This window comes from Eriocheir sinensis, chromosome 32 (assembly GCF_024679095.1).
Source record: "Eriocheir sinensis breed Jianghai 21 chromosome 32, ASM2467909v1, whole genome shotgun sequence".
NCBI lineage: Eukaryota > Metazoa > Arthropoda > Malacostraca > Decapoda > Varunidae > Eriocheir > Eriocheir sinensis.
The window spans coordinates 14838750-14865969 of NC_066540.1; the positions used below are offsets into that span (position 1 = coordinate 14838750).

At 45.8% G+C, this 27220-nt stretch overlaps 1 protein-coding gene across 1 annotated transcript in view; it reads right to left on the reverse strand.

Annotated features, from left to right (window-relative positions):
- LOC127006228 (glutamate receptor ionotropic, NMDA 2B-like) overlaps positions 1 to 27220 on the reverse strand; it is a 252752-nt gene that overhangs the window by 21982 nt on the left and 203550 nt on the right. The window contains exons 13-21 of the mRNA XM_050875841.1: positions 26262 to 26371; positions 23201 to 23313; positions 22531 to 22654; positions 19731 to 19891; positions 16195 to 16376; positions 14241 to 14476; positions 13138 to 13340; positions 5480 to 5563; positions 2286 to 2435 (exon numbers count right to left, since the gene is read on the reverse strand). Of these exons, the coding sequence (XP_050731798.1) occupies positions 2286 to 2435; positions 5480 to 5563; positions 13138 to 13340; positions 14241 to 14476; positions 16195 to 16376; positions 19731 to 19891; positions 22531 to 22654; positions 23201 to 23313; positions 26262 to 26371 (1363 nt within the window). The remainder of the gene's footprint in view (positions 1 to 2285; positions 2436 to 5479; positions 5564 to 13137; positions 13341 to 14240; positions 14477 to 16194; positions 16377 to 19730; positions 19892 to 22530; positions 22655 to 23200; positions 23314 to 26261; positions 26372 to 27220) is intronic.

The window sequence follows — 27220 nt, forward strand, 5'->3', positions numbered from 1 at the left end:
CAGAGAAAGGAAGAGCTTGTAATATTTTGGGAAGGGAATGACTGAGGAAGAGATTGTAATATGGGTGTAAAGGATTGGCAGAGGAAGGAAGAGCTTGTAATATTTTGGGAAGGGAATGACTGAGGAAGAGACTGTAATATGGGTGTAAAGGATTGGCAGAGGAAGGAAGAGCTTGTAATATGGAAGTAAGGGAATGAATTAGGAAGAGCTTGTAATATGGGTGTAAAGGATTGGCAGAGGAAGGAAGAGCTTGTAATATGGAAGTAAGGGAATGAATTAGGAAGGGGGAGCTTGTAATATGGGCCCAAGGTTTTCGCTGCAGCAGAGGACAGCTTAGTTCAGTGCTGCCTGCTGTATAGAACCAGCCTTGGAAGTCCACCATATAAATTCCTTGTTAAAAATAGACTAACTAGACAAAATGCTATAAAGACCAACCTATCAAAAGTATATATGGATGTGTGTATAAAGTGCATGTACCATAGGTGTGAATGCTTCCTTATTTGTATTACTACAGGATTGAGCAAGGCTTGTATTGTCCCATTATTAAAACCATTTTGTCATACAGTTCTTTACATTTGTGACCGCGTTTGACACACACAACTTCACCTGCTAGAGCATTCCGCTGATCAACTGCCTTAACAACTTCCCTATCCATCCTTATCATCTCTTTTTTAAATATTTTCTACTGTGTCTCCTTGATGCTAATTTGCCATATGATGTACATCCATTTATGTCTATCTTCTCTCCTCCTGTGGCATACCTACAAAACATTATCATGTCTCCTCCCCTTCTTCTCTCCTGCAGGGTTAGCAGATTCAACTTCTCCAACCTTTCTTCACGAGTTAAATTTCTCAAGCTCCTTTTTCATTTATACGAGGTGCTGGTGTTAACTTGCTAATTATCACTCCAAAATCCTTTTCACTACCAGATATTTGTAAGTGTGAGTTCCCCAGCTTATATTCCCAATCTGGTCTCTTGTTCCTTTTCCCAAACTTTATCAAGACATTTATCCCCAGCAAACTCAATCTGCCACTTCACACTCCATTCAGAGAGCTTGTTCAGACCTTCTGGCAATTTTTCACAAGTATCTTTGTGATTTTTTGCATCAGCAACGTTTAATTAGCTTTTACTCCCAATACTGCTATTTATAAATGTTTGTATGCATAAAAAATACCATAGGTGCCAGCACTGAACCCTGCAGTACTCTGCTTGTCACCTTTCTCAACGACGAGTATCTTTCCTTTAATTAATACTGTTCCCATTTCTCTGACATTTTAGTCTTGCCTCCAGCTGCACAGTTTGCCTCCTTCTGTACTCTAATCTCCATAACAGCCTCTGTGTGGCACTCTGTCACACGCCTCACCAACACCTTCACCTACTGCCCCCTCCCACCACCACCCCTCCAGCACCGCCTCGGCCACCCGCCAAGGGAGCTGAATTACAAGTTAGTCTAGTACACTCATCGTATCTTGCGTCTCACTTTCTATCTCTGTCTAAGTCACACCGAGTCATATTGTATTCGTGTCTACTTACACATATAGTACTTCTTCCCCAGTGTTCAGGAGGCTGGAAGATACTGGAGAATATTTACCACAGCCCCGCGTGCTTGCCGCCGGCTGGACAATGTTAACAACCCTTCCTCCCGGGCACTACGGGCGCACACATTTTCTTCATCATCTCTTCGATACGACGTTGCCGCAAGCAGCGTCCTGTCGGGGGCTGCTCGCGATAAGACGTTGTCACACGAGGCGCACAATTTTCATTCATCCTGACGGCCTCTGACCCCACCTGACGGCGTTATGATCTTATCCCGTTCAGTGCCGATTTCTGACAACCGTTCCGTCCAGTCCCGACCGGCTCAGAATATTTTTCAGCATACTAAAAAAAACCCCCCCGCTTTCCGCCTGCCGCCGCTCTGTGTCGACCCCACGCGCCCGCCCACGTTTACCTCCGCCCCTGGCCGCGATGCCTCACGTTTGGTGCCGTTTCCACTGATCGGGACCGAGCGGAACACTAAATCGGCTTGCATCTGGGATTTCTGTGCCTGCTCAATCCTGATTTTAAATACTATAAGGAATCTGAACGATGTTTTTAATCAAGGGTACAGCAAGAAGTGTATTGGTTGAGAAGCGATACAGGTGGGGAGAAGGAAAGACAGCATGAGTGTACAGTTGTGTGGTACAGGTCGTTAACTGTTCTGATGTAGCTGCTGTCCCTCTCTCCTTCTATCTCTCTCCCTTTCCATTTCTATCTCCCCTTCTTCCCCCTTTCCTCCGCAATCTCACCTTTGCCGGGCGCCTGTCTCCGGGGTGGGGGTGGGGGTGGCCGTGGAGGGGTGGGGCGGCTCGTTGGAGGTGATGTGGTTGCGGGTCATGTCCTGGCGCCCGTACACCTGGCGAGACCCGATCATCTCCCTCTCAGGTGCGGTGGTCAGGCTGGAACGGGACAGGCAGGCTCGTGTGTGTATGTGTGTGTGTGTGTGTGTGTGTGTGTGTGTGTGTGTGTGTGTGTGTGTGTGTGTGTGTATGTGTGTGTGTGTGTGTGTGTGTGTGGATGGTTATGGAAATGAATAATTGAAAAAAGAAACAAAGAGTATATGAACAAAACCTTAGAACATGAATGGATGAATAGACGATGGAGGTGGTGGTGTTTGTGGGGGTGGTGGTGATGGTGATGGAAGGGGAAGGGGAGGTGGTAAGGTGTTTGTGATGATGGTGGTGGTGGTAGTGGTGATGGTGATGGAAGGGAAGGTGGTGGTGGTAGTGATGGTGAATGTAAGTGGTGATGGAGTGGTGTCAGGGGTGATGACTGGGGGCAGGGGAGTGGGAGGAGGGGGGAGTGGGATGGAGGTGGTTAGGGGTAGTGTAGGTGGTAGTGGATAGTGGCTGGCGATTCGGGGCGGGGGAGTAGTGGTGTAGGGGTGGTGGAGGTTGGGGGGGGGGGGGGTAAGGGGCACTAACAACTACACCGCGGAGCCATGTAAGGTTAATTATTAAAGACGATATGGATTTAATTAACCGCCTTTGTTCCGCCCTTCCACGACACCACTTCAAACCTTGTTCTGCCCCGCCGTTGTTTTAGAGAGAGATCAAACGACTGACCATTAATTTCCTATCATTTAATTTATTATAACTTCATAACTTAATCATATTTTATTCATTTATTAATTCCTGGTATCTTTAATTCGTTTATCCTTATCATCTTATCCATACCTGTCAAGCTACTGTGGTGTCTTGCCATAAGATTTTGCGTTAGACCAAAAGTTTGTGTATAAAAAACGTAAGATTTGACAGGTGTGCTTATCTGTATTATCATTTTATTCAGTTATCTTTATCATTGCCATGTTATCATTTATTATCATTCTGGGAGACGAAGCAAGTAGCGAGGGAGGAGTGCGGACACTATTTGAGTAGCGGGCTTTTTTTTTTAAACATTTGTTACCTTTTTTTTTTATGCCCTTGACCTGACTCCTCTGCTGTAAAAAATAAATAAATAAATAAATACGCCGCCTGTTCAGCAGCTACAAAACGCCTGGGACGCCGAGAAAGAGAAAACGAAAGCGATGCGAGAGAAGGAAAAGGAGGGCGAAGGGATTCCAGTGAAGCAAAAAGATCACGAACCAGCGCGAAGGCCCCGGCGTATCACCCACCAGGGAAGGGGGAGTGGCAGCGTTACCAAATTATCGTACTCAGCCACTCAGCATATCGTATTTTCCGGTTTCTGACTCGCAGCTATTACAGTCACCAATATGTCATGATTTTAACGATAACTTTAACTGTAATTTCGTTATCCGTGTGGGTAGAAAAGTTTCGGTCCCTAGAACTAATAATTGCGATGTTCTGAGTACGATAATTTGGCAACGTTGGGGAGTGGGGACGCCCAGGAAGACCGGGTGCACGGCTGTGGCTGACTCAGAATCCACGATCCAGGCTGGCAAGCGCATCCGCCCCTTGACAGGTCTTATATAATTTCGTCCTGCTGGGTGTTTAGTCATCCTCCTCACTGCATAGTCCAGCGGGTGAGCCGGTTTAATCGCCGCCAGACCCACCACCCGACAGGCCATGGGGCTTAAGGGGTTATTACACTGGGCAAATTTTCCGTGGATCTTCAGTCAAACCACGATTTCCGCTGGCGTGGTTCTCATGTTTCCGTGGTTTTCTGCCTCATGGAACAGCAGAGAACGCACTTTTAGTTTATCGCAGCTCTTCCCTCTTTGTGAGTCTCTTCGCTGTTGTAGTTGTTCGTTTTTTAATATGTTTAGTTGTTATTCATGTACTCATTAATCCTCTGCGTCCTTCTCGCCTAAAGGGTTATTACACTGGGCAAATTTTCCGTGGATCTTCAGTCAAACCACGATTTCCGCTGGCGTGGTTCTCATATTTCCGTGGTTTTCTGACGTGTCCACGATCTTCCAAAGCTACGGTAGATTTCACTGAAGGACGACGGTATTACTCACCATCATCATCATCAGCAATAACAAGAAACAAATGAAAACCACGCCAGCAGAAATCGTGGTTTGACTGAAGATCCACGGAAAATTTGCCCAGTGTAATAGCCCCTTTAACAATCTTATCGCTTGATTCATTCATCTTTATCATTGATCGAAGGGCGGCTGATGGCTATGAGACTTTGAGGAGGTGTGGGGTGTTCCGAGGGAGGGTGGGGGGTGGACTGGGTTGGGAAGAGGGTGAAAGAAGGGGAAGAAAGGGAGGTGGCAGTGGCTGTGGAGGGGTGGTGATGGTGATGGTGATGGTGGTGGTGATGGTGATGGTGATGGTGGTGATAGTGGTAGTGATATTAAATGTATTACTACTACTACTACTACTACTACTACTACTACTACTACTGCTGCTGCTACTACTACTACTACTACTACTATTACTACTACTGCAACTACTTAAAGCACTGAAATTTTTAAAGTAATAGTTAATTCACACACACACACACACACACACACACACACACACACACACACACACACACACACACACACACACACACACACACACACCTCCACTTATAATCTACTTTTCAAGACCAACACTTGCAGATCAACTTACTTCTAAAACAGACTTAAACATTACTTCTTAAACAGACCGTGACTTAAGTTGTAGCGTTAGGAAGAACTTGGCCCTTTCAACTTGACTTACTTAACATTACTTAACAGAACCTTACTTAGACGTGACTTAATAATACTGATAATAATAACAATAATAAAGAGAAAGAAATTGAGGGAGAACTTAACTGACACACACACACACACACACACACACACACACACACACACACACGAACACCAAATACCAAAACACACACACACACACAAACACACATACAAACAACAAAACACGTCAAGAACTCCCCCGAAACACGTTCAGAACACGTTTTGAGGAAGGAGAATCGACACCCCTTCTAAAGACGATTCAATCCCTTCTACACGGGTTCGGATCCCCTTTCACAGGCGCCTCGATCCCCTTACCTGGAGACGAGGTTGATCATGCGGGGTTCTTCTTCCTCTTCCTGTCCGTTGTATCGGGGTTTCCAACAGCTTGTAAGTAAATTGCTACATACAAAGAGGAGGAGGAGGAGGAGGAGGAGGAGGAGGAAGAGTTTTGAGTTTGGAATAAGAAAATGGAAGATTGGTGGGGAGGGAAGGAAGGGAGGGAGGGAAGGAAGGAAGGAAGGAAGGAAGGGAAGGAGAAAGGGAGGAAAAAATAATCGAGGAGGAGGATTAGAAGGAGGAGGAGGAGGAGGAGGAGGACGAGGACGAGGAGGAGGAAGAGGAGGAGGGAGAAAGGAACAAGACGAGATGAAGGAAAGGAAAGGAAAGGAGAAACGGATAAGGAAGAGGAGCAACCGGAGGAGGAGGAGGAGGAGGAGGAAAGAGAGACAGAGAGAGGAAGAGAGAAAGAGAAAGAGAGAGAGAGAGAGAGAGAGGGGAAGGAGACAGTTGAGTGTGTTAGGCAAACAAACAAACGAACAGACAAACAGACAGACACAAACCAATATATAAACAAACAAACATACATACATACAATTGGCAATATTTACATTTATATTAAAAATTGGAATTATAGAAGAGACGTAAATTGGTCTTTTTCATTTACACAGCAAAACCTTAGGGAAGGGAAGGGTTGGGAAAGGAAGGGTTGGGAAGGGTTGGGAAGGGAAGGGAAGGGAGGGGAAAGGAAAGGAAAGGAAGGGAAAGGACGAGAATAGAATGGAATGGAAGGGAAGGGATGGGAAGGGAAAGGAAGGGAAGGGTTGGGAAGGGAAGGGAATGGAAGGGAAGGAAAGGGATGGGAAGGGAAAGAAAGGGAAGGATTGGGAAGGAAAGGGAAGGGAAGGGAAAGGAAGGGTTGAGAAGGGTTGGGAAGGGAAGGGAAGGGAGACGAAGGAAAGGGAAAGGAAGGGAAGAGAAGGGAAGAGAAGGGAAGTGAAGGCAAAGGTAGGGTAGGAAAGATAAGAAAAGTGAAGGGAAGGGAAGAAAATAAAAAGGTAGAGCGGTAAAGGAAAAGGAAAGGAAGGGAAGGGAAGGGAAGGGAAAGTGAAAGGGACAGTAAAGGGAAGAGGAGGAATTAATAGGAAGAGTGGGAGAAAATAGGAATAGAAAGGGAAGGGAAAGAGGAAACGATATAAAAAGTAAAAAAAAAAAAAGAGAAAGAGAGAAAGGCAAGGAAGGAAGAGGGAAGAATGAGAGGATGGAGTTAAGGGAAGGGAAGGGAGGGGAAGGGAAGGGAGAGAAGGGGAAGAGAGGGAGGGATCAGGGATACCTATTTATGGGGAGAGGGAGAGAGAGATAATGGGAGAGGGAGGAAGGGGGTAATTTGGAGAGGAAGAGGGGGGGGCTAATTTTGTGTAGGGGGGAGGGGAGGGGGGTAATGGTGGGGTGGGTGGGGGGAGGGAGGGGGGGCTAATATAAAAGTTTTTCAATCTAAGTTCATTCAATCTTTCTTTTGTTTCTGTGTGTGTGTGTGTGTGTGTGTGTGTGTGTGTGTGTGTGTGTGTGTGTGTGTGTGTGTGTGTGCGTGTGTGTGTGTGTGTGTGTGTGTGTGTGTGTGTGTGTGTGTGTGTGTGTGTGTGTGTGTGTGTGTGTGTGTGTGTAGGGCAAGTCACTACAGAATGGATTAGATAAAAAAAAATAGGTATAATAAAAAAATACTACAATCTCTACGACTTGTCAAAATGTCTATCTATCCGTCTATCTATCCGTCTGTCAACTCACGTGATAGATAAACTCTTTAATAAGCAAAAAAATCCTCTCTCTCTCGGTCTATGCAAACTATCTCTAAGGTCAAGATTCTGGAAGGAAAAAATTACTTGCAGTTTTGTTTAAAGGTTTGGTTAGAAAAATAATAATAATAATAATAAAAATATCTAATAATAATAATAATAATAATAACAATAATAATAATAATAATAGTAACAATATTAACAATAACAATAACAACAGGAGAGTCAATGATGAACATACAAACACGAATAATAATAATAATGATGATAAAAATAATGTTAACAATGATAATAATAATAATAATGATAATAATAATAATATGATAATAATACTAATAAAAGAGTATCAAATGTGTGTGTCCATGCTTGAGAGAGAGAGAGAGAGAGAGAGAGAGAGAGAGAGAGAGAGAGAGAGAGAGAGAGAGAGAGAGAGAGAGAGAGAGAGAGAGAGAGAGAGAGAGAAGAGGCATACATACATACGTACTTACATTAAACATACATACATACGTACATACATATATTTACATACATGCTTACATACATATATACATACATACATACGTACGTACAGACATATGAGAGAGAGAGAGAGAGAGAGAGAGAGAGAGAGAGAGAGAGAGAGAGAGAGAGAGAGAGAGAGAGAGAGAGAGAGACACACACACACACACACACACACACACACACACACACACACACACACACACACACACACACACACACACACACACACACACACACACACACGGTTAGAGCTCCGCGCTGCAAGGCTTCACGGCCAAACAGGCGGCGGTTCGAGCCCCGCTCAGGCCGGATTCTTTCCGTTGACTAGGAGTGGTTACTGTCCCCCCTTGAGCAAGGGGGATGGGGTGTGGTGCGTGAGGTCCTGACAGTACCCAGAGATCGACGATAATGAGCACTTGCTCTCGTCGCGAGGGTATCTGCTGGCGAAAGCGAGTCCAACTCGTGATCAGGCCGTGGTGAATTACACACACACACACACACACACACACACACACACACACACACACACACCGCTCCGGTAGCTCAATCGGTTAGAGCGCTGCGCTGCAAGGTTTCACGGCCTGACAGGGGGCGGGTCTAGCCCCGCTCAGGTCGGATTCTTTCCGTTGACTAGGAGTGGTTACTGTCCCCCTTGAGCAAGGGGGATGGGGGGTGTGGTGTGTGAGGTCCTGCCAGTACCCAGAGATCGATTAAAGTGAGCTTGCTCATGTCGCGAGGGTAGGCTACTTGCTGGCGATTGCGTAACCAACTCGTGATCAGACCGTGGTGAATTACACACACACACACACACACACACACACACACACACACACACACACACACGGATAAGCACACGTACACGAACATACATATAAGCAGACAACCATACATAGAGAGAGAGAGAGAGAGAGAGAGAGAGAGAGAGAGAGAGAGAGAGAGAGAGAGAGAGAGAGAGAGAGAGAGAGAGAGAGAGAGAGAAACAGACAGACAGACAGACAGACCTACGGGTATTAACAAATCAACAATGTTCTGTACAGTCTTGTTACTCACCTTTCTTTCCTCTTACCTTTGTTTCTTTCTCCTTTCCTTCCTTTCCTCCTTTATCTCCCTTTCTCTTCCCCCCCTCCCTTATATTCTACTTCCCGTTTTCTTTCCTCCTTCCTTCATGCAGTATTTCTTTCCTTCTTTTTCTCTTTAAATTTCTTCTTCAGTGTCATGTTTAAGTGCAGAAAACAATGGTAGGCTTAGTGTTAACAGAAAGAAAGAAGGAAAGCAATAGAAAATGATATATAATTTCCGTTCCAGCGAGTGACGGCAACAATGTTCACGCGACACTTGACTGGCTGAGAGGCACGTCGTTCCTTGCTTGGGCTGTGTTCCGAGGCGGAATGTTGGTGTAAGGACCATATATTCTTTGACACTTTCGGCTCTCACAACAGTCATTTCCAAGGGCCACAAAAGAGGTTAGTCGGGTTCTCTTGGTATATGGCCTGTATTCTTACCCCCGTTTTCTTAAACTTCTAAAATTTCGTTTCGTCGGTCAACACACCACTGTGGTGTGCTAGCACCCGAAAGTTATGTTTCGATTTCTTAAACACTCGCACACCCAGCAGTGTGTTGTTAGCTAGACAACCACATTCGTGACCCAGCATACCACAGAATTGCGGACGATTCGCAAAGGTTGGTAGCTCCCGCCCTAGTTGGTTGGCTGGCCTGTGTATCAGCTAGAGCCGCACTATTTGAAAATGGCTATGAGAGACAAGACCACACCGCTTACTTATGCACAAAAACGGTTTCTAGTGAAGCAGATAAGAGACAATCCGGTCGTGCACAGGAAACCATCCGACTACAATGCTGTTTTAGCACGAAAAACAGTATGGGAAAGCCTAACCTAATTATGAGTCAGTTACCCGTGAAATCTCAACACGTTACGTTCTCCCGCATGGCGCCCCGAGGCGCCCAAGAAACCCATTAACTTTTCCCTACCCCCCGGGGACGCTTAAAACTGCGGTTTACAGCCAAGGGAGAGGGAAAAGAAGGAAACGGGAATGGGGGAGATTAATACTACGGCCGTAAAAGTATTGAATTTTCACAGTGTTGAGTCCCTCCCTTCTCCCTTGTTGTTTACCTGCAACAATAAACTATCAATCAATCAATCAATCATATCACAAACTCAGTCGTATAAAGTGATATAACAAAAGGCAACAAAACCAACTAAGCACGCCTTGAAAAATGGGTCACAAGGACAAACCAGCCAGATTATTGTTAGTAAAGATTAATACGACGTTTGAAAAATCAGGCGTCTTGGTGTGGACGGGAGGCTTTACATGACTGACTGCTGAGGACGTAAACTTTGTTAACGCCGAAGTGGGCCTCTTCAGGGTGTCACTATCAAGGGGTCCGAGGCAAAGGAGCGACGCTGCTGCCCTCTGGTGAACACTGCTTTAGTCACTTGCTGTAATAAACTCTAAAAAGCAAGCAAATAAATCACTTTCATCAGCATTTTCTTTGCACATAATACGAAAAAAACTAAATTGATCTTACTTTTTAAACAAAAAAATTATAAAAGATCAAGAGTTTCATTTATTTAGAGAAATTATATAGAAAACGGACAACCAAACATAGAAAACGGAACATGAAAAGCGTCAACTCAAGTATTTTTTTGATTTCCTTTTCTTGTTTTCCTCCTCTCTTTTTTCTCCTTTTTCTTCCTCAAAATGGAGACAAACTTACCTCCAGAACTCCTCCTTCTACTCCTCCTCCACTTCCTCCTCCTTCAAAAGCAAGTAAGCAAGGAAGGAAGGAAAGGAGGAGGAAAGGAAAAAAAAAGAGGAAAGGAAGACAGAAGGAAGGAAGTAAAGAAGAAAGAAGGAAAGAAAGAAAGAAAGGAAGCAAGGATGAAGCAAGCAAGCAGGAACGCAAGAATATAGAAAAAGAAAGAGCTAGCAAGGAAGAAAAGAAAGGAGGAAGAATGAAAGAAAATATAAAGAAAAGACAGACAGAAAGAAAGAAAAGATAGAAAGATAAAGATAAAAATATAGATAAATAGAGAACGACCAAGAAAATAGCAAAGAAATAAGAAAATCAAGAAAGAATAAGACAGCACACACACACACACACACACACACACACACACACACACACACACACACACACACACACACACACACACACGTAAACTCACCACCACCACCACCACCACCATCGTGAACTTGACCTCATACAAACAAACAAACAAACAAACAAAACAAAAACAAACACCTGCCTGGCCCTTCACCTCCTAACGCTAAGCAAAGCAAACAAGAAACAAACGAACGAACGAACAGAAATAAACAAAAAACAAGATAAACAAAACGACCTTGCTAGTGTGACCTCACGTGACCTTACCTTAACCCGGACCGACTTTGCCAACCATTCCTTGACCCTTGACCTTAGAGTAACCTTAACTAGCCTCGATTCGGCATGATTTAAATTTGTGACCTTTTTGACCTTACAATTATGGCATTTGTAACACTAATTTGCCTTTTTTAACATCAAACTGACCTTTTTTTTGTTACCTCAATATGACCTTTTTCTTAACCTTGATTTGACCTTTTTTTAACCTGAATTTGACCTTGGTGAGTTTATGACCTTTTTTTTTTTACCCCAATATGACTTTTTTTTTTATCCCAATATGACCTTTTTTTGCCTTATTTTGGCTTTTTTTTTTATCTTAATTTGACCTTGGTACTTATATGGACATTTTTTTTTAACCTTAATTTGACCCATTTTTAATTTTAATGACCTTTTTTTGTACCTCAATTTGGCGTTTTTCTTCTTACATAATTTTGTCTTTATTTTACCTTATAGTCACGTTTATATTCTTCATTTTGACCTTTTTAACCTTGATTTGGCCTTTTTTAAACTCAATTTTCTTTTTTTTTACCTTATTTGACCTTTTTTTATTACTTAATTTGACCTTTTTACCTTTATGGCATTTTTACACCTGTCTGACCTTTTTTTTACCTCAATGGGATCTTTTTTTAACCTTTTGACCTTTTTTTTGCCAGTTATACTTTTCTTTACCTTTATGACCTTTTTAAACCTCAATTTGACCTTTTTTTTACCTGTTATACTTTTCTTTACCTTTATGACCTTTTTAAACCTCAATTTAACCTTTTTTTTACCTTATGGCCTTGTTTTTACCTCAATTTACCCTATTTGCCTTTATGGCCATTTTTTACCTTATTATTATGACCTTTTTTCCTCAACTTGACCTTTTTTTACCTTTTAAACCTTATTTATCAACTTGTTCACCTGAATTTGACCTTTTTTTCATAATATTACCTTTTTCGTACCTCAATTCAACCTTTCGACCTTAATTTGAAACTTTATCATATTTGTTATGACCTTGTTACTAACCTTTACCCAGCTCTTCGGACTTTTTATCGACCTGTATTCCATCCCCAAACAATCAACAATCACTTGACATAACCTTGCAACTTGAGACCTTTCTTTATGACCCTTTTTTCACCTGGACCTTGTTACGGCCTTGTTACTGACCTTTACGAACCTCTTCGAAAATTTAATCAACATACTTGACCCCAAAACGATCGACATATACTTGGCAACATAAGTCCTTTTATATATTTTTTTTTCACTCTTACTGACCTTTTTTGACCATGTTACTGACCTTTAATAACCTCTTCAGTCATTCTATCAACCTAAATGCCACCCAAAACAACCAAAAATCACGTGACATAACCTTGCAACTTGAGACCTTTATTTGTGACCCTTTTTTCACCTTTTCTGACCTTCCTTGACCTTACATGGGCCTCGTTACTGACCTTTACTAAGCTTTTCGGTCATTTAGTCAACCTACATTCCAACACTAGACCTTTTCTGATCTTCTTTTACTATTATTGACCTTCCTTGACCTTACATCGACCTCGTTACGGACCTTTACTAAGCTTTTCGGTCATTCAGTCAACCTACATTCCAACGCTAGACCTTTTCTGATCTTCTTTTACTATTATTGACCTTCCTTGACCTTACATCGACCTCATTACTGACCTTTACTAAGCCTTTCCGTCATTCAACCAACCTACATTCCAACACTAGACCTTTTCTGACCTTTTTTTTTTTTACTATTATTGACCTTCCTTGACCTTACATCGAACACGTTACTGACCTCTACTAAGCCTTTCCGCCATTCAACCAACCTACATTCCAACACTAGACCTTTTCTGACCTTTTTTTTTATTACTATTATTGACCTTCCTTGACCTTACATTGACCTCGTTACTGACCTTTACTAAGCCTTTCCGTCATTTAACCAACCTACATTCCAACACTAGACCTTTTCTGACCTTTTTTTTTTTACTATTATTGACCTTCCTTGACCTTGCTACGGCGTGGACTCACCTCGGGGCGAACTTTCTGGATGGCTTGACCCCGTGTGACTCGAGTTCCTTCTCCAGCTGTTTGATCTTGACCCGCGCCATGTCCAGCTCGTGTTTGACCTTCCAGATGTGGGTGTCGCAGAGCGGGTCGCGGCATCGGTGGCGGAGGAGTTTGTTGTGTGCCTCGATGACGGCCCCGCGGAAGTTGAGGCTTTTACCCATGCTCTGAGGGGCAAGGGAAGGGAGTGAGTGCAAGGGAACGGGGGAGGGGCGGGGAGTGAGTTTGTGGGAACGGGGGTGGGGGGTGGGGCGGGTGAGTGAGTGACGGGGGACGGGGGGGCGGGGAGTGAGTTTGTGGGAACGGGGGGGGCGGCGGGGAGTGAGTGACGGGGGACGGGAGTGAGTTTGTGGGACGGGGAGAGGGCGGGAAGTGAGTGCGTGGGGACGGGGAGAAGGGAGTGAGTGCGTTGTTACTGGGGGAGGGGGGGGGGGGGGCGAAAAGGAAGGGATAGAAAAGTGTGTGAATAAGCGATAAGAGAGAAGAAAAGAGGAGAAAGAGAAGGATCAAGAGGAGGATGGCCTTGGAGTGACATAAAGAAGAAGAAGAAGAAGAAGACGAAGACGAAAGAGAAGAAGAAGAAGAGGAAAATGAGGATGAAGCAGAAGAAGAAGAAGAAGAAGAAGAAGAAGAAGAAGAAGAAGACGAAAAAGAAGAAGAAGAAGAATAAAAAGATGAAACTGAAGCAGAAGGAGAAGAAGAAGAAGAAGAAGAAGAAGAAGACGAAGAAGAAGAAGACGAAGAAGAAGAAGAAGACGAAGAAGAAGAAGACGAAGAAGAAGAAGAAGAATCGGGGGCTAGCGTGGTAATGGGTGGTAGTGTGGGGAGCTTCTATTCTTGAGACGAGCGGGGGACAAACTCAGACCTCAATGCAATCAGCGACAAACAGACAATTATAGTGAACGGAGAGGATTGTTAAGGAGATGACAGTGTGGTGGAAGGTGAGTGGGTGGATGAGGAACAAGTGGATGGCAGGAACGGCAACCAGAACCACACTTCAAACCGAGTCATCCGCCACTGCAACAAGTATCCTGCACACACACATGTAAACAAACCCTCTTGCTCACCAGACTGACGAGGGCGCAGCACCCCCCCTTGTCGGTCTTCTGTAGGTGTCCCCTCACGTATTTGAAGTAGGCGTGTTCCAGCAGCAGCAGCACCAGGGCCAGCAGGACGCCCGTCAGCAGGAGGAGGTAGGCGGACAAAAACTGCTCAAGGGCCAAAGGTTCTGACGCTCTCTTGTTCTGCTTCTTGGGTTTACACGCGCCCGTCAGCCAGAACCGTTGAATGCGCTCCATGTCACCTGTGTGTGGAGGGGCAGGTGAGGACAGGTGAGGAGAGATGGAGGAGGTAAAAGAGGTAGAGGGGAATTTGGAAAGGTGAAGGAGTGGTGGAAGAGAGGTGGAAGAGGAGGATCACAGGTGGAAAAGTGGAAGAGACAAGGGAAAGACAGGTGTAGGTGGAAGAAGAGAAAGGGAGAGAGGTGGAAGAGATGATGGAGGAGGAAGAGGAGGAGAAGGAGGAGGAGGAGAAGGGATATTTGAGAAGATGATAAGGGAAAGAAAAAGAGAAAGGAAGGAAGAAAAGGAAGAAAAGGAAGAGGAAGAAAGAAAGAAGGAAAGGAAGAAAAGGAAAGGGAAAGAAAGGGAAAGGAAACGAAAGGAAGAAGGGTAAAGAAGGGAAAGAAAAGGAAACAAAGAAAAGAAAAAAGAAAAAAAAGATTAAAAAGAAAAAGAGAAAGACAAAACAGAAGATTGAGCAAGTGTGTGTGTGTGTGTGTGTGTGTGTGTGTGTGTGTGTGTGTGTAAAGATGAATGAGGTTAAAAAAAAAGACGAGCGCAAAAAGGGAGGAGGAGAGGAAGGGGAGAAGGGAAGGAGAGAGGAAGAGAGGGAGGAAGAGAGGAAGGGAAGGAGGGAGGAAAGGAGAGAGGAAGAGAGGGAGGGAAGGAGGAAGGGAGGAGGAAGAAAGTTGAAGTGTTGACGGAAGGGGAAAGGAAATGGAGAGAGAGAGAGAGAGAGAGAGAGAGAGAGAGAGAGAGAGAGAGAGAGAGAGAGAGAGAGAGAGAGAGAGAGAGAGAGAGAGAGAGAGAGAGAGAGAGAGAGAGAGAGAGAGAATTAGCCTTGTTAGAGTTGGCATCACTGTTTGTTTAGGGAAAACTTGGAATCATATTTAATTGGTAACATTGTCCTCCTCCTCCTCCTCCTCCTCCTCCTCCTCCTCCTCCTCTTCTTCCTCTTCCTTCTAATCTTCCTTCACTGCTTTATTCTATTTTCTCCTCCTCCTCCTCCTCCTCCCCCTCCTCTCCTCTTCTTCCTCCTCTTCCTCCTCCTCCTCCTCCTCTCCTCTTCATTCTCCTTTATTGTAGGCCAATGTCAGTCATTCTCTCTCTCTCTCTTCCTCCATTTCCTCTCCTCTTCCGTTCTATTGTCTCTCCTACTTCTTTCTTCCCTCTCTTTCCCTTTGTTTCCTCCTCCTCCTCCTCCTCCTCCTCCACCTCCTACTCCTCCTCCTCCTCCTCCTCCTCCAGCTCTTCCTCCCTACCTCACTAATTGTTCCTACTTCACTTCCTGCCTGCCTCTCTCTCTCTCTGTTTGTGTCTCAACCTCTCTTTTTCTCCTTCCTACCTCCATCAAACTCTCTTTCTTAATCAAACACTCTCTCTCTCTCTCTCTCTCTCCTTCCCTCACCCCTTCTCTCCCTTCCTCTCTCTTCCATCCTCTCCCCTCTTCCTCTTCCTCTCCCTTAAACCCTTCTCTCTTGCCCTTTCCCTCAATAACTCCCTTCCCCATCTCTCTCTTCTTCCTCTTCCTCTCCCTTAACCCCTTCTCTCTTACCCTTTCCCTCCCTAACTCCCTTCCCCACCTCTCTCTTCTTCCTCTTCCTCTCCCTTAACCCCTTTTCTCTTACCCTTTCCCTCCCTTAACCCCTCTCCCTTACCCTTTCCCTCCTCCACCTCTCCCTTCTCCCTCTTCCTCTCCCTTAACCCCTTCTCTCTCACTCCTCCCCTCCCTCACACCTACCATTGTCCTTGTAGCTCATGAGACGCTCGTTGAACTGCGTGGTGTGTTTGGAGCCCCGCGGGAAGGCGATGCCGTAGCCTGTCATATGGTACCACGCGCCCACCGTCAGCAGTGTGCACTCATCGTCCTGTCCCACGCGGTAGTCAAGCACGGTGGCGTCGTAGATAAAGGCGTCCTGCTCCCTGGGGCGGCGGCGAAGGTAGGGAGAGGGAGGGAGAGGGGAAGAAAGTGATGTTAGTTTAGAGGGAGAGCAAGGGAGGGAGTGTGATAGGGAGGGAGGGAGAGGGAAAGGGAGGGAGAGGGAAAGGGAGGGAGAGGGGAAGAAAGTGATGTTAGTTTAGACTTTAGAGAGAGAGAGGGGGAGTGAGTGTGATAGGGAGGGAGGGAGAGGGAAAGGGAGGGAGAGAAGGTCGATGTTGATAGGTTGATACGGTGTGGTGGTGATGATATTGAGTGGATGGGGGGTAGGGAGGAGTGAGGTGGATAGGGAGGGGAGGAGGGGAGAGGAGGAGAGAAGGTCGATGTTGATAGGTTGATACGGTGTGGTGGTGATGATATTGAGTGGATGGGGGGTAGGGAGGGAGGGAAAGGGAGGGAGAGGGCAAGGGAGAGAGAAAAGGTCAATGTTGTTAGGTTGATAGTGTGGTGGTGACGGTATTGAGTGGATGGGAGGGAGGGAGAGGGGAGGGGAGAGGGGAGGGGAGGGAGAGGGGAGAAGAGGAAGAGGCGGTGGAGAGAGAGAGAGAGAGAGAGAGAGAGAGAGAGAGAGAGAGAGAGAGAGAGAGAGAGAGAGAGAGAGAGAGAGAGAGAGAGAGAGAGAGAGAGAGAGAGAGAGAGAGAGAGAGAGAGAGAGAGAGAGAGAGAGAGAGAGAGAGAGAGAGAGGTGAGTCAGTGTGATTAGTGTTTGTGGTAGTGCAGGGAGGAAAGATGGAAGGGAGGGAGAGGGAGAGGGGGAGGGAAAAAGGGAGAGAGAGAGAGAGTGGTGTGTTGGTAATACCGCTAATAGGTGGCTTAGTTAACACATCACCATGACTTCTACTCAAAAGGCCAAGGTTCGATACCCGGCCCTCGGTGATGTGACTCTACGGGATAGGATTCAGAATGTTGGATAGGCGAAGTAGCAATGGGTTTAAGTTTGATAAATTCAGATTCAACAAAGGATTCAGAATAGGGGAAGTAGCAATGGGTTTAAGTTTGATAAATTCAGATTCAACAAAGGATTCAGAATAGGCGAAGTAGCAATGGGTTTAAGTTTGATAAATTCAGATTCAACAAAGGATTCAGAATAGGCGAAGTAGCAATGGGTTTAAGTTTGATAAATTCAGATTCAACAAAGGATTCAGAATAGGGGAAGTAGCAATGGGTTTAAGTTTGATAAATTCAGATTCAACAAAGATATAGGCATGAATTTGTGGAACTGGGTGGTGGATGAGTGGAACAGGCCTGGCAGTCATGTGGAGAGCGCCAATGCGATAGACACATTCAAGAAACAGACAAGAACTGGTGGAACTGGGTGGTGGATGAGTGGAACAGGCCTGGCAGTCATGTGGAGAGCGCCAGTACTGGATGAGTGGAACAGGCCTGGCAGTCATGTGGAGAGCGCCAGTTCGATAGACGCATTCAAGAAGAGGTTATACAAATTCAAAGGTACTGAGGTTAGGAATGAAGGTGGGGTTAGGTTCACAGGAGCTGCCTTGTGTAGATCCACCAGACGCCTCTTGTAGACTCCATATTTAGAGCAAAGGGCGTAAAAAAAAAAAAAAAAAAAAAAAAATCCCGCTACTTACTGCAATATGTTCTTTAATGGGTTCAGATTCGCTTTGAAGAGGATCGAAGGTGGACTTGGCAACAGTGTGGAAAGTACAAGTTTGAAAAAGGATCAAAGGGCCTGGAAATGGGTTCGGAACGGCTACAGGTGTGTGGAATGGGTGAAAATAAGGGAAATAGGTCTGAATGGGGAAAAAATGGTTGGCAGGTCAGTTAGGTAGCAATATTAAAACTCTCTCTCTCTCTCTCTCTAACGATGTGTAAACGGCAGAGCCAATCAACGAACAGAACGGTACACAGACACCCAATCACAGGCGAGGACAAGTGTGTGTGTGTGTGTGTGTGTGTGTGTGTGTGTGTGTGTGTGTGTGTGTGTGTGTGTGTGCTGAGAGGGGAAAGGGAGGGAGGGAAGAAGGGAGAAGGGAATTAGGGAAGGAAGGAAGGGAGGAGGAAGGAAGAGTTGGGGACGAGGAGAGGGAGGGAAGAAAGGAAGGATAGAAGGAAGGAAGGAAGGAAGGAAGGAGAGAAGGACGGAATTAGGAGAGGAGGGAAGGAAAGCAGGAAGGAAGGAAGGAAGGAAGAAGGAAGGAATTGGGAGAGGAGGGAAGGAAAGCAGGAAGGAAGGAAGGAAGGAAATAATGAAGGAAGGAAGGAAAGAAAGAAGGAAGGAAAGAAAGAAGGAAGGAAGGAATGAAGGATGGAAGGAAGGAAGGAAGGAAGGAAGGAAAGAATGAAGGAAGGAAGGGAGGATAGTGTTAGGAAAAAGGATAAAAGAGGGAAGGAAGGAGGGAAGGAAGGAAGGAAAGAAGGAAGGAATAGAGGAAGAAAAGAAGGAAAGGAGGATATGGAGAGAAGGAAGGAAGAACGGGAAAAAAACAAATAAAGTGAAGGAATGTAAGAAAGAAAGGAAGGAAAGAAGGAGAGAGTGAAGGAAGAGTGTGTGTGTGTGTGTGTGTGTGTGTGTTCTTAAATAATACCCCCATCTTAAGTTCACTACCCATCACTTTCAGCCCATCACCATTCCCATCACCATCCCATCACGTCCTTACTCACCATATTACCCATCACCACCCCATTATAGCCCCATCACCATTCCCATCAACACCCCATCACGTCCTTACCATATTATCCATTATCACCCATCACCACCCCATCTTAAATTAACCCACCCCATCACCACGAAATCACCACCCCATCATCTCTCTGTCACCCCATCACCACCACCACCATCCCATTACTTCCCATCACCACCATTCCATCATCCCTTTACCACCTATCACCACTACCATCACCACCCCATCACCACTTTCTAACCCCCATCATCACCAACACACCATCACTTTATTACCCATCACCACCACCATCCCATTACATCCCATCACCACCACCCCATCATCTAATCACCACCCATCACCCCTTCATCACTATCAAATACCACCCCATAATTTAACCACCCCAATACCCCATCACCGCTAAGAAACCACCCCAATACCCCATCACCACAAAGAAACCACCCCAATACCCCATCACCACGAAGAAACCACCCCAATACCCCATCACCACAAAGAAACCACCCCAATACCCCATCACCACAAAGAAACCACCCCAATACCCCATCACCACAATGAAACCACCCCAATACCCCATCACCATAACACACCATCACCACCCCAAGCACCACCACCACCCCAGCACTCCATCACCAGTACCCGTCACCAGTACCCATCACCAGCACCCATCACCAGTACCCATCACCGCCCATCACTCACCCCTTCTTGATGGCCTTGATGCCGTCGGTAATGGAGCTTTTGTTGTAGTGTTTCATGTACTGGAACATCTCCGGTTGGTGCTTCGCCATGATAGTCTCCGTGTTGGTGAACGGCACGAACCCAAACTTGAACGGCGGCTTCTTGAAGTACGGATTCTGGAGCTGTTGGGGGGAGGGGGGGAAGAGAGAGGGGAGGAGGGGGAAGGATAGGGGAGGATGGAAGGGAGGTGGTGGGGAGAGGGAGATAGGGAGGGTGTGTAAGGGAGGGAGGATGGAAGGGAGAGAAGGGGGGGAAGGGAAAGGGTGTGTAAGGAAGGGAGGGGGAGAAGAGACGGTGGTGGTGAGGGGGGGAATGGGAAAGGAGGTGGAAGGGGGAAGATGACAGGGAGAGGGGGAGAAGAGGTGGAGGTGATGAGAGGGGGAATGGGAAGGATGTGTACAGGGGAAGGTTGCAAGGAAGGGAAAAGGAAGGAGGGATGAGGGAAGGGAATGTGGGGTGGGAAGGAGGTGAAGGATATGGGGTTTGAGGAAGGGGTGTGGTGGAGAGGGGGTGGGGAAAGGGGGATGTGGTGTAAGGGAAGGGGAGGTTGTGCAAAGAAGGGGAGGAGGAAGGGTAAGGAAGGGGTGTGAGAGAAGGGATGGGTAGAAGGGGGTTGCAAGGAAGGGTGTGGGGGTGGGAAAAGGGGGGGATTAAGGGAGAGATGGGGTGAGGAAGGGGGTAAGGAAGGAAAGGAAGGAGGAAGGAAGGAAGGGAAGGAAGGAAGGGAAGGAAAGGAAGGAAGGAAGGTAGGGAAGGAAGGGAAGGAAGGGAAGGAAGGGAAGGAAGGGAAGGAGAGAGAGAGAGAGAGAGAGAGAGAGAGAGAGAGAGAGAGAGAGAGAGAGAGAGAGAGAGAGAGAGAGAGAGAGAGAGAGAGAACACGTGTCAGTTCTAAGTCCCTTCCAGCAGAACAGGTGCGCCTCGCCTTAATTAGCCGCTCACCTGAACTCGTTGATCCGCTTACCACTTCAAAGGCAGAGAAAAAAGGATTACATTGAATGGTGAGAGAAAAAGAGAAGAAAAGAAAAAGAAAGAGGAGTAGAAGCATTTATTTCATAGTTTACTCGCATTTATAGTATTTTCCTATCTTCTCCCCGGCATTTGCGGCATTTAACTCATAATATATTCCTTGCAATTCCAGTAATTTCCATTCTTTCTCAGCATTTAAAAGTCAGTCTTGTATTATATATAAGAGGATCTCTCTCTCTCTCTCTCTCTCACACACACACACACACACACACACACATACACACAAATAAACAAACAAACAAACAAACACACACACACACACACACACACACACACACACACACACACACACACACACACACACACAGGACCCCCTTAGTTTAATACTCTTCACCAATTCCATTAAGCTCTTCTGTTAAGCCCCTGTCACATCGTCATGACCAAGGCCTGAGTCGAAACGGATTTGTCGCCGACTGCCCCCGATTCCTGGCCAGTCACGAGCACGCCAAGACTGTCGGCAACCGCACCACGACCGCCCGCAGACCACGAGCCGGCCCATCGCAGTATGGTCGCCGACTCCATCCGACCGCGACCCCGAATTTAATCCCCTCGTCCGTCCGCCGCAGCGTACGGGAGGGGAGTTGACCTGAATCTGACTTGTGACCTGACGTATGAAATCTTCCTACCCTCCTTGTCCCGCCCCGCCCTCTCGTGTTTATTCGTTTTCCCTGTATGAAATGATTTCTGTGCGAACACTAGTCACTGATGATGGTGGAAGTGTCGACAGAAACTTTTTGGTAAATATACGTCTTTCGTCTGCAAGGGTGGGTTTAATTCTCATCACTCGCTCACTCCAGCTTCAGCAGCGCACAACCTTCCCTCTCCAGCACTCCATCAATCTTCCAGTTTTCCACCATGTACCACGGCAGGGAGCAACAGCAGTCTGAGGACCTATTTGCTTCCAAGTCCCAGGCAACACAGATCTCGCATCAGGACGGCGAGGATTTTTTTTTTTTTTTTTTTTTTTTTCTTGTCGCCGACACGCCCGAACGCACGCCGGCTCGTCGCAGACTGCACGCCTGCTGCCCGCTGTCGTTGGGGACCGTGCGCGAACTGCAGACCGATTATTGGCAGAGTCTGGCCGCGGCTCGAATGCATGTGCTTAAAATTATTGGGGGCACCTGCCGACACGACCGAACCGCGTCAAGCCTCGGCGGCAGCGATTTTGTTAGCCGACCATGAAAAATGACCGTTACGACTCGGGCCGTGGCGCGTTTGCCGACCTCATTCGGGTAGGTGTGACAGGGGTGTTAATCAGATCTCCTTAAAATGTCATTCTTAAATTTGTTATTATTATTTAAATTATTATTATTACCATTATTATTATTATTATTATTATTATTATTATTATTATTATTACTGTTATCACCAATATCATCATTATCAATATTATTATTTATCATTATAAGTATATGAATAAAAATAATAAACAGATCAGGTATTAATTTCACCCAGTGTTAATTTTTATCCAACAACAAACATACAAAAACAGAACAAGAATGAGAACAAGATTACTAGGAGAGAAAATATAGATGACTCCAATGCTCACAGAAGAAGAAGAAGAAGAAAAGATAATGAGAGAGAGAGAGAGAGAGAGAGAGAGAGAGAGAGAGAGAGAGAGAGAGAGAGAGAGAGAGAGAGAGAGAGAGAGAGAGAGAGAGAGAGAGACGGGGAACCAGGCCTCAGAACAACAACTACACCAACACCCCAAACCCAGGTGACCCCAGTTCGTTACCCGGTGGTCCTCGATGCCGGAGAGGTCGTGGTACTCTTCGCGCGTGATCATGAAGGCCGCGAGGTTGGCAGTGTAGATGGCCAGAAAGACCACGGCGAACATGGCCCAGATGTTGGCCATGAACCTGAGGAGAGGGGAAGGGGGGGGGGTGTGAGTGGTGGTGGTGGTGGTGGTGGGGAGGAGGAGGTAGTAGTAGTAGTAGTAGTAGTAGTAGTAGTAGTAGTAGTAAAAGAAGAAGAAGAAGAAGATGAAGAAGACGAAGAAATAGTAGCAGTAGTAGTAGCAATAGTAGTAGTAGTAGTAGTAGTAGTAGTAGTAGTAGTAGTAGTAGTAGTAGTAGTAGTAGTAGTAGTAGTAGTAGTACACACCGTTCACACTAACCAGGCAAACAAGCCTTGGATACCAGGAAAAGATTAAATCCTATTGGTGGGTGTTAGGAAAGGCTAAATCTTATTGATGGATGATGGGAAAGGCTGAATCTTATTGGTGGGTGCTGGCAAAGGCTAAATCTTGTTGGTGAATGCTGAGAAGCGGCTAAATCTACATAGTTAGTGGACGCTGGGCTGTCATGGGGGTGGAGGAAATTCGCCAAGTTATCGTGAACGGACTACAGAACATCACCACCGCTGTGTCCCGAGATGACGTGCGGGCGTATCTTCCCTCGACTCACCGCGCTGTGAAGCCTTTGGGGCAGTCGACGTGAACAGCGGCCTGGAACAACACGGCCCAAACCAGCCAGTAGGTCCGCAGAAGGGAGAACTTGTGGTCCGCTGGGGGCGCCACCTAGGGGAGGAGGAGACGAGAATGAGAAGGGTGAGGAAGAGGAAGAAAAAAGAACAGAAGTAACTAAGAAGAATGACAGCTACAACGAGAGGAAGTACAAACAGAAGAAGATGAAGAAGAGGAAGAAGAAAGAAAAGATGAAAGAAATGAAAGAAAAGAAAGAGTACAACTTGAGAAGGTCCCAAATCGTTCGTTACACTGTGGTTCTCAATGCCAGAAACAAGAGAACAAGAATAGAGAGAGAAAGAGGAGGAAAAGTTAAGAAAAGAGGAAATACCGAATAGACAAGGAGAGAAGGTTCCAAATCTTTACCCTGAGGTCCTTGATGCTACAAATAAAGGAAGAAGAACAGGAATAGAGAGAAAAGGAGGAGGAAAAGTTAGGAAATGCAGAACAGACAGAGAACAGAGAGAGAAGGTTCCAAATCTTTACCCTGAGGTCCTTGATGCTACAAATAAAGGAAGAAGAACAGGAATAGAGAGAAAAGGAGGAGGAAAAGTTAGGAAATGCAGAACAGAGAGAGAGAACAAAGAGAGAAGGTTCCAAATCTTTACCATATGGTCCTCAATGCTGAAAATAAAGGAAGAACAGGAATAGAGAGAAAAAGAGGAGGAAAAGTGAGGAAATGCAGAACAGAGAGAGAGAACAAAGAGAGAAGGTTCCAAATCTTTACCATATGGTCCTTGATGCTGAAAATAAAAGAAGAACAGGAATAGAGAGAAAAAGAGGAGGAAAAGTTAGGAAATGCATAACAGAGGAATAGAACAACAAGAGAAGGTTCCAAATCTTACCATATGGTCCTCAATGCTAAAAATCAAAGAAGAACAGGAATAGAGAGAAAAAGAGGAGGAGAAGTTAGGAAATGCAGAACAGAGAGATAGAACATAGAAAGAAGGTTCCAAATCTTTACCATATGGTCCTCAATGCTGAAAATAAAAGAAGAACAGGAATAGAGAGAAAAAGAGGAGGAAAAGTGAGGAAATGCAGAACAGAGAGAGAGAGAGAACAAAGAGAGAAGGTTCCAAATCTTGACCCTTTGGACCTCAATGCCAGAAACAAAGGAAGAACAAGAACAGAGAGAGAGAAGGACTACAAGAGAGAGAGAAAAGAAAATAGGAGAGATAGCATTGAGCGCAGAAAGCGAACAACTACAGAAGGATCCAAATCTTTACCCTGAGGTCCTTGGTGCTACAAAACAAAGGAAGAACAAGAACAGAGAGAAGGATTAGAAGAGAGAGAAAAGACGAGAAATCGCAACAGTAAGAAGAGGAATGAAAGGACCAATAAAAACAGAAAGGGTACAAAACAGAGAAGGATACAAGTCTTTAACCTGTAGTCTTCGGTGATAGAAACAAAAGGAAGAAGAATAGAGAGAGAAAGAGGAGGAAAAGTTAGGAAAAGAAGAGGAACTGAGAGAGAGAGAGAGAGAGAGAGAGAGAGAGAGAGAGAGAGAGAGAGAGAGAGAGAGAGAGAGAGAGAGAGAGAGAGATTATTATATATATTGCTGCATCATGTGTTGATATCTCTCTCTCTCTCTCTCTCTCGTACATACACCCACCCACCCGTCCACACACCCCCACACCCACACACACAATTCAACTCAAATCGCCTCATTAAGAGAATTTGTAATTAAATTTGATTACTAAGTTACCGAAGAGGAGGAGGAGGAGGAGGAGGAGGAGGAGGAGGAGGAGGAGGAGGAGGAGGAGGAGGAGGAGGAGGAGGAGGACTGAAATGCATGTCTGATATTGAGAGGAAGGTACAATGTATGAGAGATAGAGATAGAGAAAACTCTCTCTCTCTCTCTCTCTCTCTCACACACACACACACATACACACACACACACCATTCTCTCCCTTTCTTACCCTTCCCTTCCCTTCCCTTCCCTTCCTTACCCTTCTCTTCCCTTCCTTTCCTTCTCTATACTTGAATTTACCTTTATATTAATACCACTTTGAGTACCCATTTCCCTTCCCTCGTCTTCCTTACCCATCACTCCCCTTCCTTCCCTTCCCTTCCTCTCACCTACTTCACCTGTCCATACCTGTTCTTCCCTTCCCTTCCCTTTCCTTCCCTTCATTTCATTTCCTCTTACTTTCCTTTTTCTTCCTTTCCCTACCCTTCCCTTCCCTTATCTGTCTTTACCTAATCTTCCCTTCCCTTCCCTTCAGTTTCCTCCCTTTCTTTCCTTCATCTTCCCATCCTTCCCTTCCCTTCTTACCTTCCTTTCCATACTATCTCTCTTCTTTCCTTTCCCTTCCTATTCCTTCCTTCTCCTTCCCTTCCCATACTGTTTATCCCTCCCCTTTCCTTCCCTCTCCTTCACTTCCCTTCTAAATCCCTTCTCTTTCTCACTCCCATCCAACCCCACTCATTCCTATCCCATCCCATCCCTTCCCTTCCTTCCTCTTCCTTCCCCCATTCCTTCCCCTTCCCTTCCCTCCTTCCCCCCCCACCTATTCCCTTCCCCAGTCCCTTCTCATAAGAACATAAGAACATAAGAACGTAAGGAGAAAGCAAGAGGCCGAGGCCTTCTATAAGGCAGCCCACAACCCCACCAACCCACCCACCATCCACCATCCATGGCTTTATCTCTAACCTCTATTGATGGTATTGAATACACATTGCACACATGGCCTCCCTCTGTTGCCATTCGTCAACGTCCACCACTCCCATTGGTTTTTTGCTTCTCTTTGTTGAATCCTGAATTGTTCAACTTAAAACCATCAAACCATTGCCTACTCTCTGGCTCTCTTTTCTTTTCAAAAATTTTATTTGACAAATCCTTTAAATCCCTCCATCTATATATCAACACTCGCACCTTTAGCCTTCCCTACATAACAACACCTTACTATCCCTCTCCTCCCCTTCCCTCCCCATCCCATCTAGTCCCCTTCCCTCCCTTTCCCAACCCCATCCCTACCTCCCCCTACCCCCCCGGGCCTTACCTTCATGTTGTAGCCCCCTGGACTGAGCCACTCGAAGAGGAATACCGTGAGGGCCGCCACCTGGATCGCCACGAAGGCCACCAGCATCCAGGAGGCGGTGTCGAAGGGTTCTGGGGGCGGGGAAAGAGTGTGAGGCCGAGAGGGTGAGAGGCTGGTGTGTTCTCAGACGCTTCCGCCGACCCTTACATCAACTGTTTCCCACGGCGCCATGATAGAGCGCCCTAATAATCAATCAGTCAACTGTTTCCCACGGCGCCATGATAGAACACCCTAATAATCAATCAATCAACTGTTTCCCACGGCGCCATGATAGAACACCCTAATAATCAATCAATCAACTGTTTCCCACGGCGCCATGATAGAACGCCCTAATAATCAATCAATCAACTGTTTCCCACGGCGCCATGATAGAGCGCCCTAATAATCAATCAACTGTTCCCCACGGCGCCATGATAGAAAGCCCTAATAATCAATCAATCAACTGTTTCCCACGGCGCCCTAATAATCAATCAATCAACTGTTTCCCACGGCGCCCTAATAATCAATCAATCAACTGTTTCCCACGGCCGAAAAGGAGATGAGTCAGGTTCTAATGAGTGGGTGTAGGCGTCCGTGGCACAGAAGAAGGGTCAGACTACCACCAGGGTCATGAAACTACTATAATCTATCGACTCTAACTTGAGCCCTGTGGCGATGACCTGCACATGGCGATCTGTCTCACTGTTAGTCTGTACGTTATATATTTATGGAATATATATTCATAATACAACTGCATGGTGTTATGAATGGCTTGGGATTTGAGGGAAAGACAACGACTCTGTAAACCTTCCATATCACTTGGCAACGTGGCTCATGCGACGTTGCCGCCTGAGGGACCTTGGCAACAGGCGCCAGGCCGCACCAATCACCCTTCCGCCACCATGGAAGGCTCGCGTCCTGCACAGCCAAGCAAAAGAGAT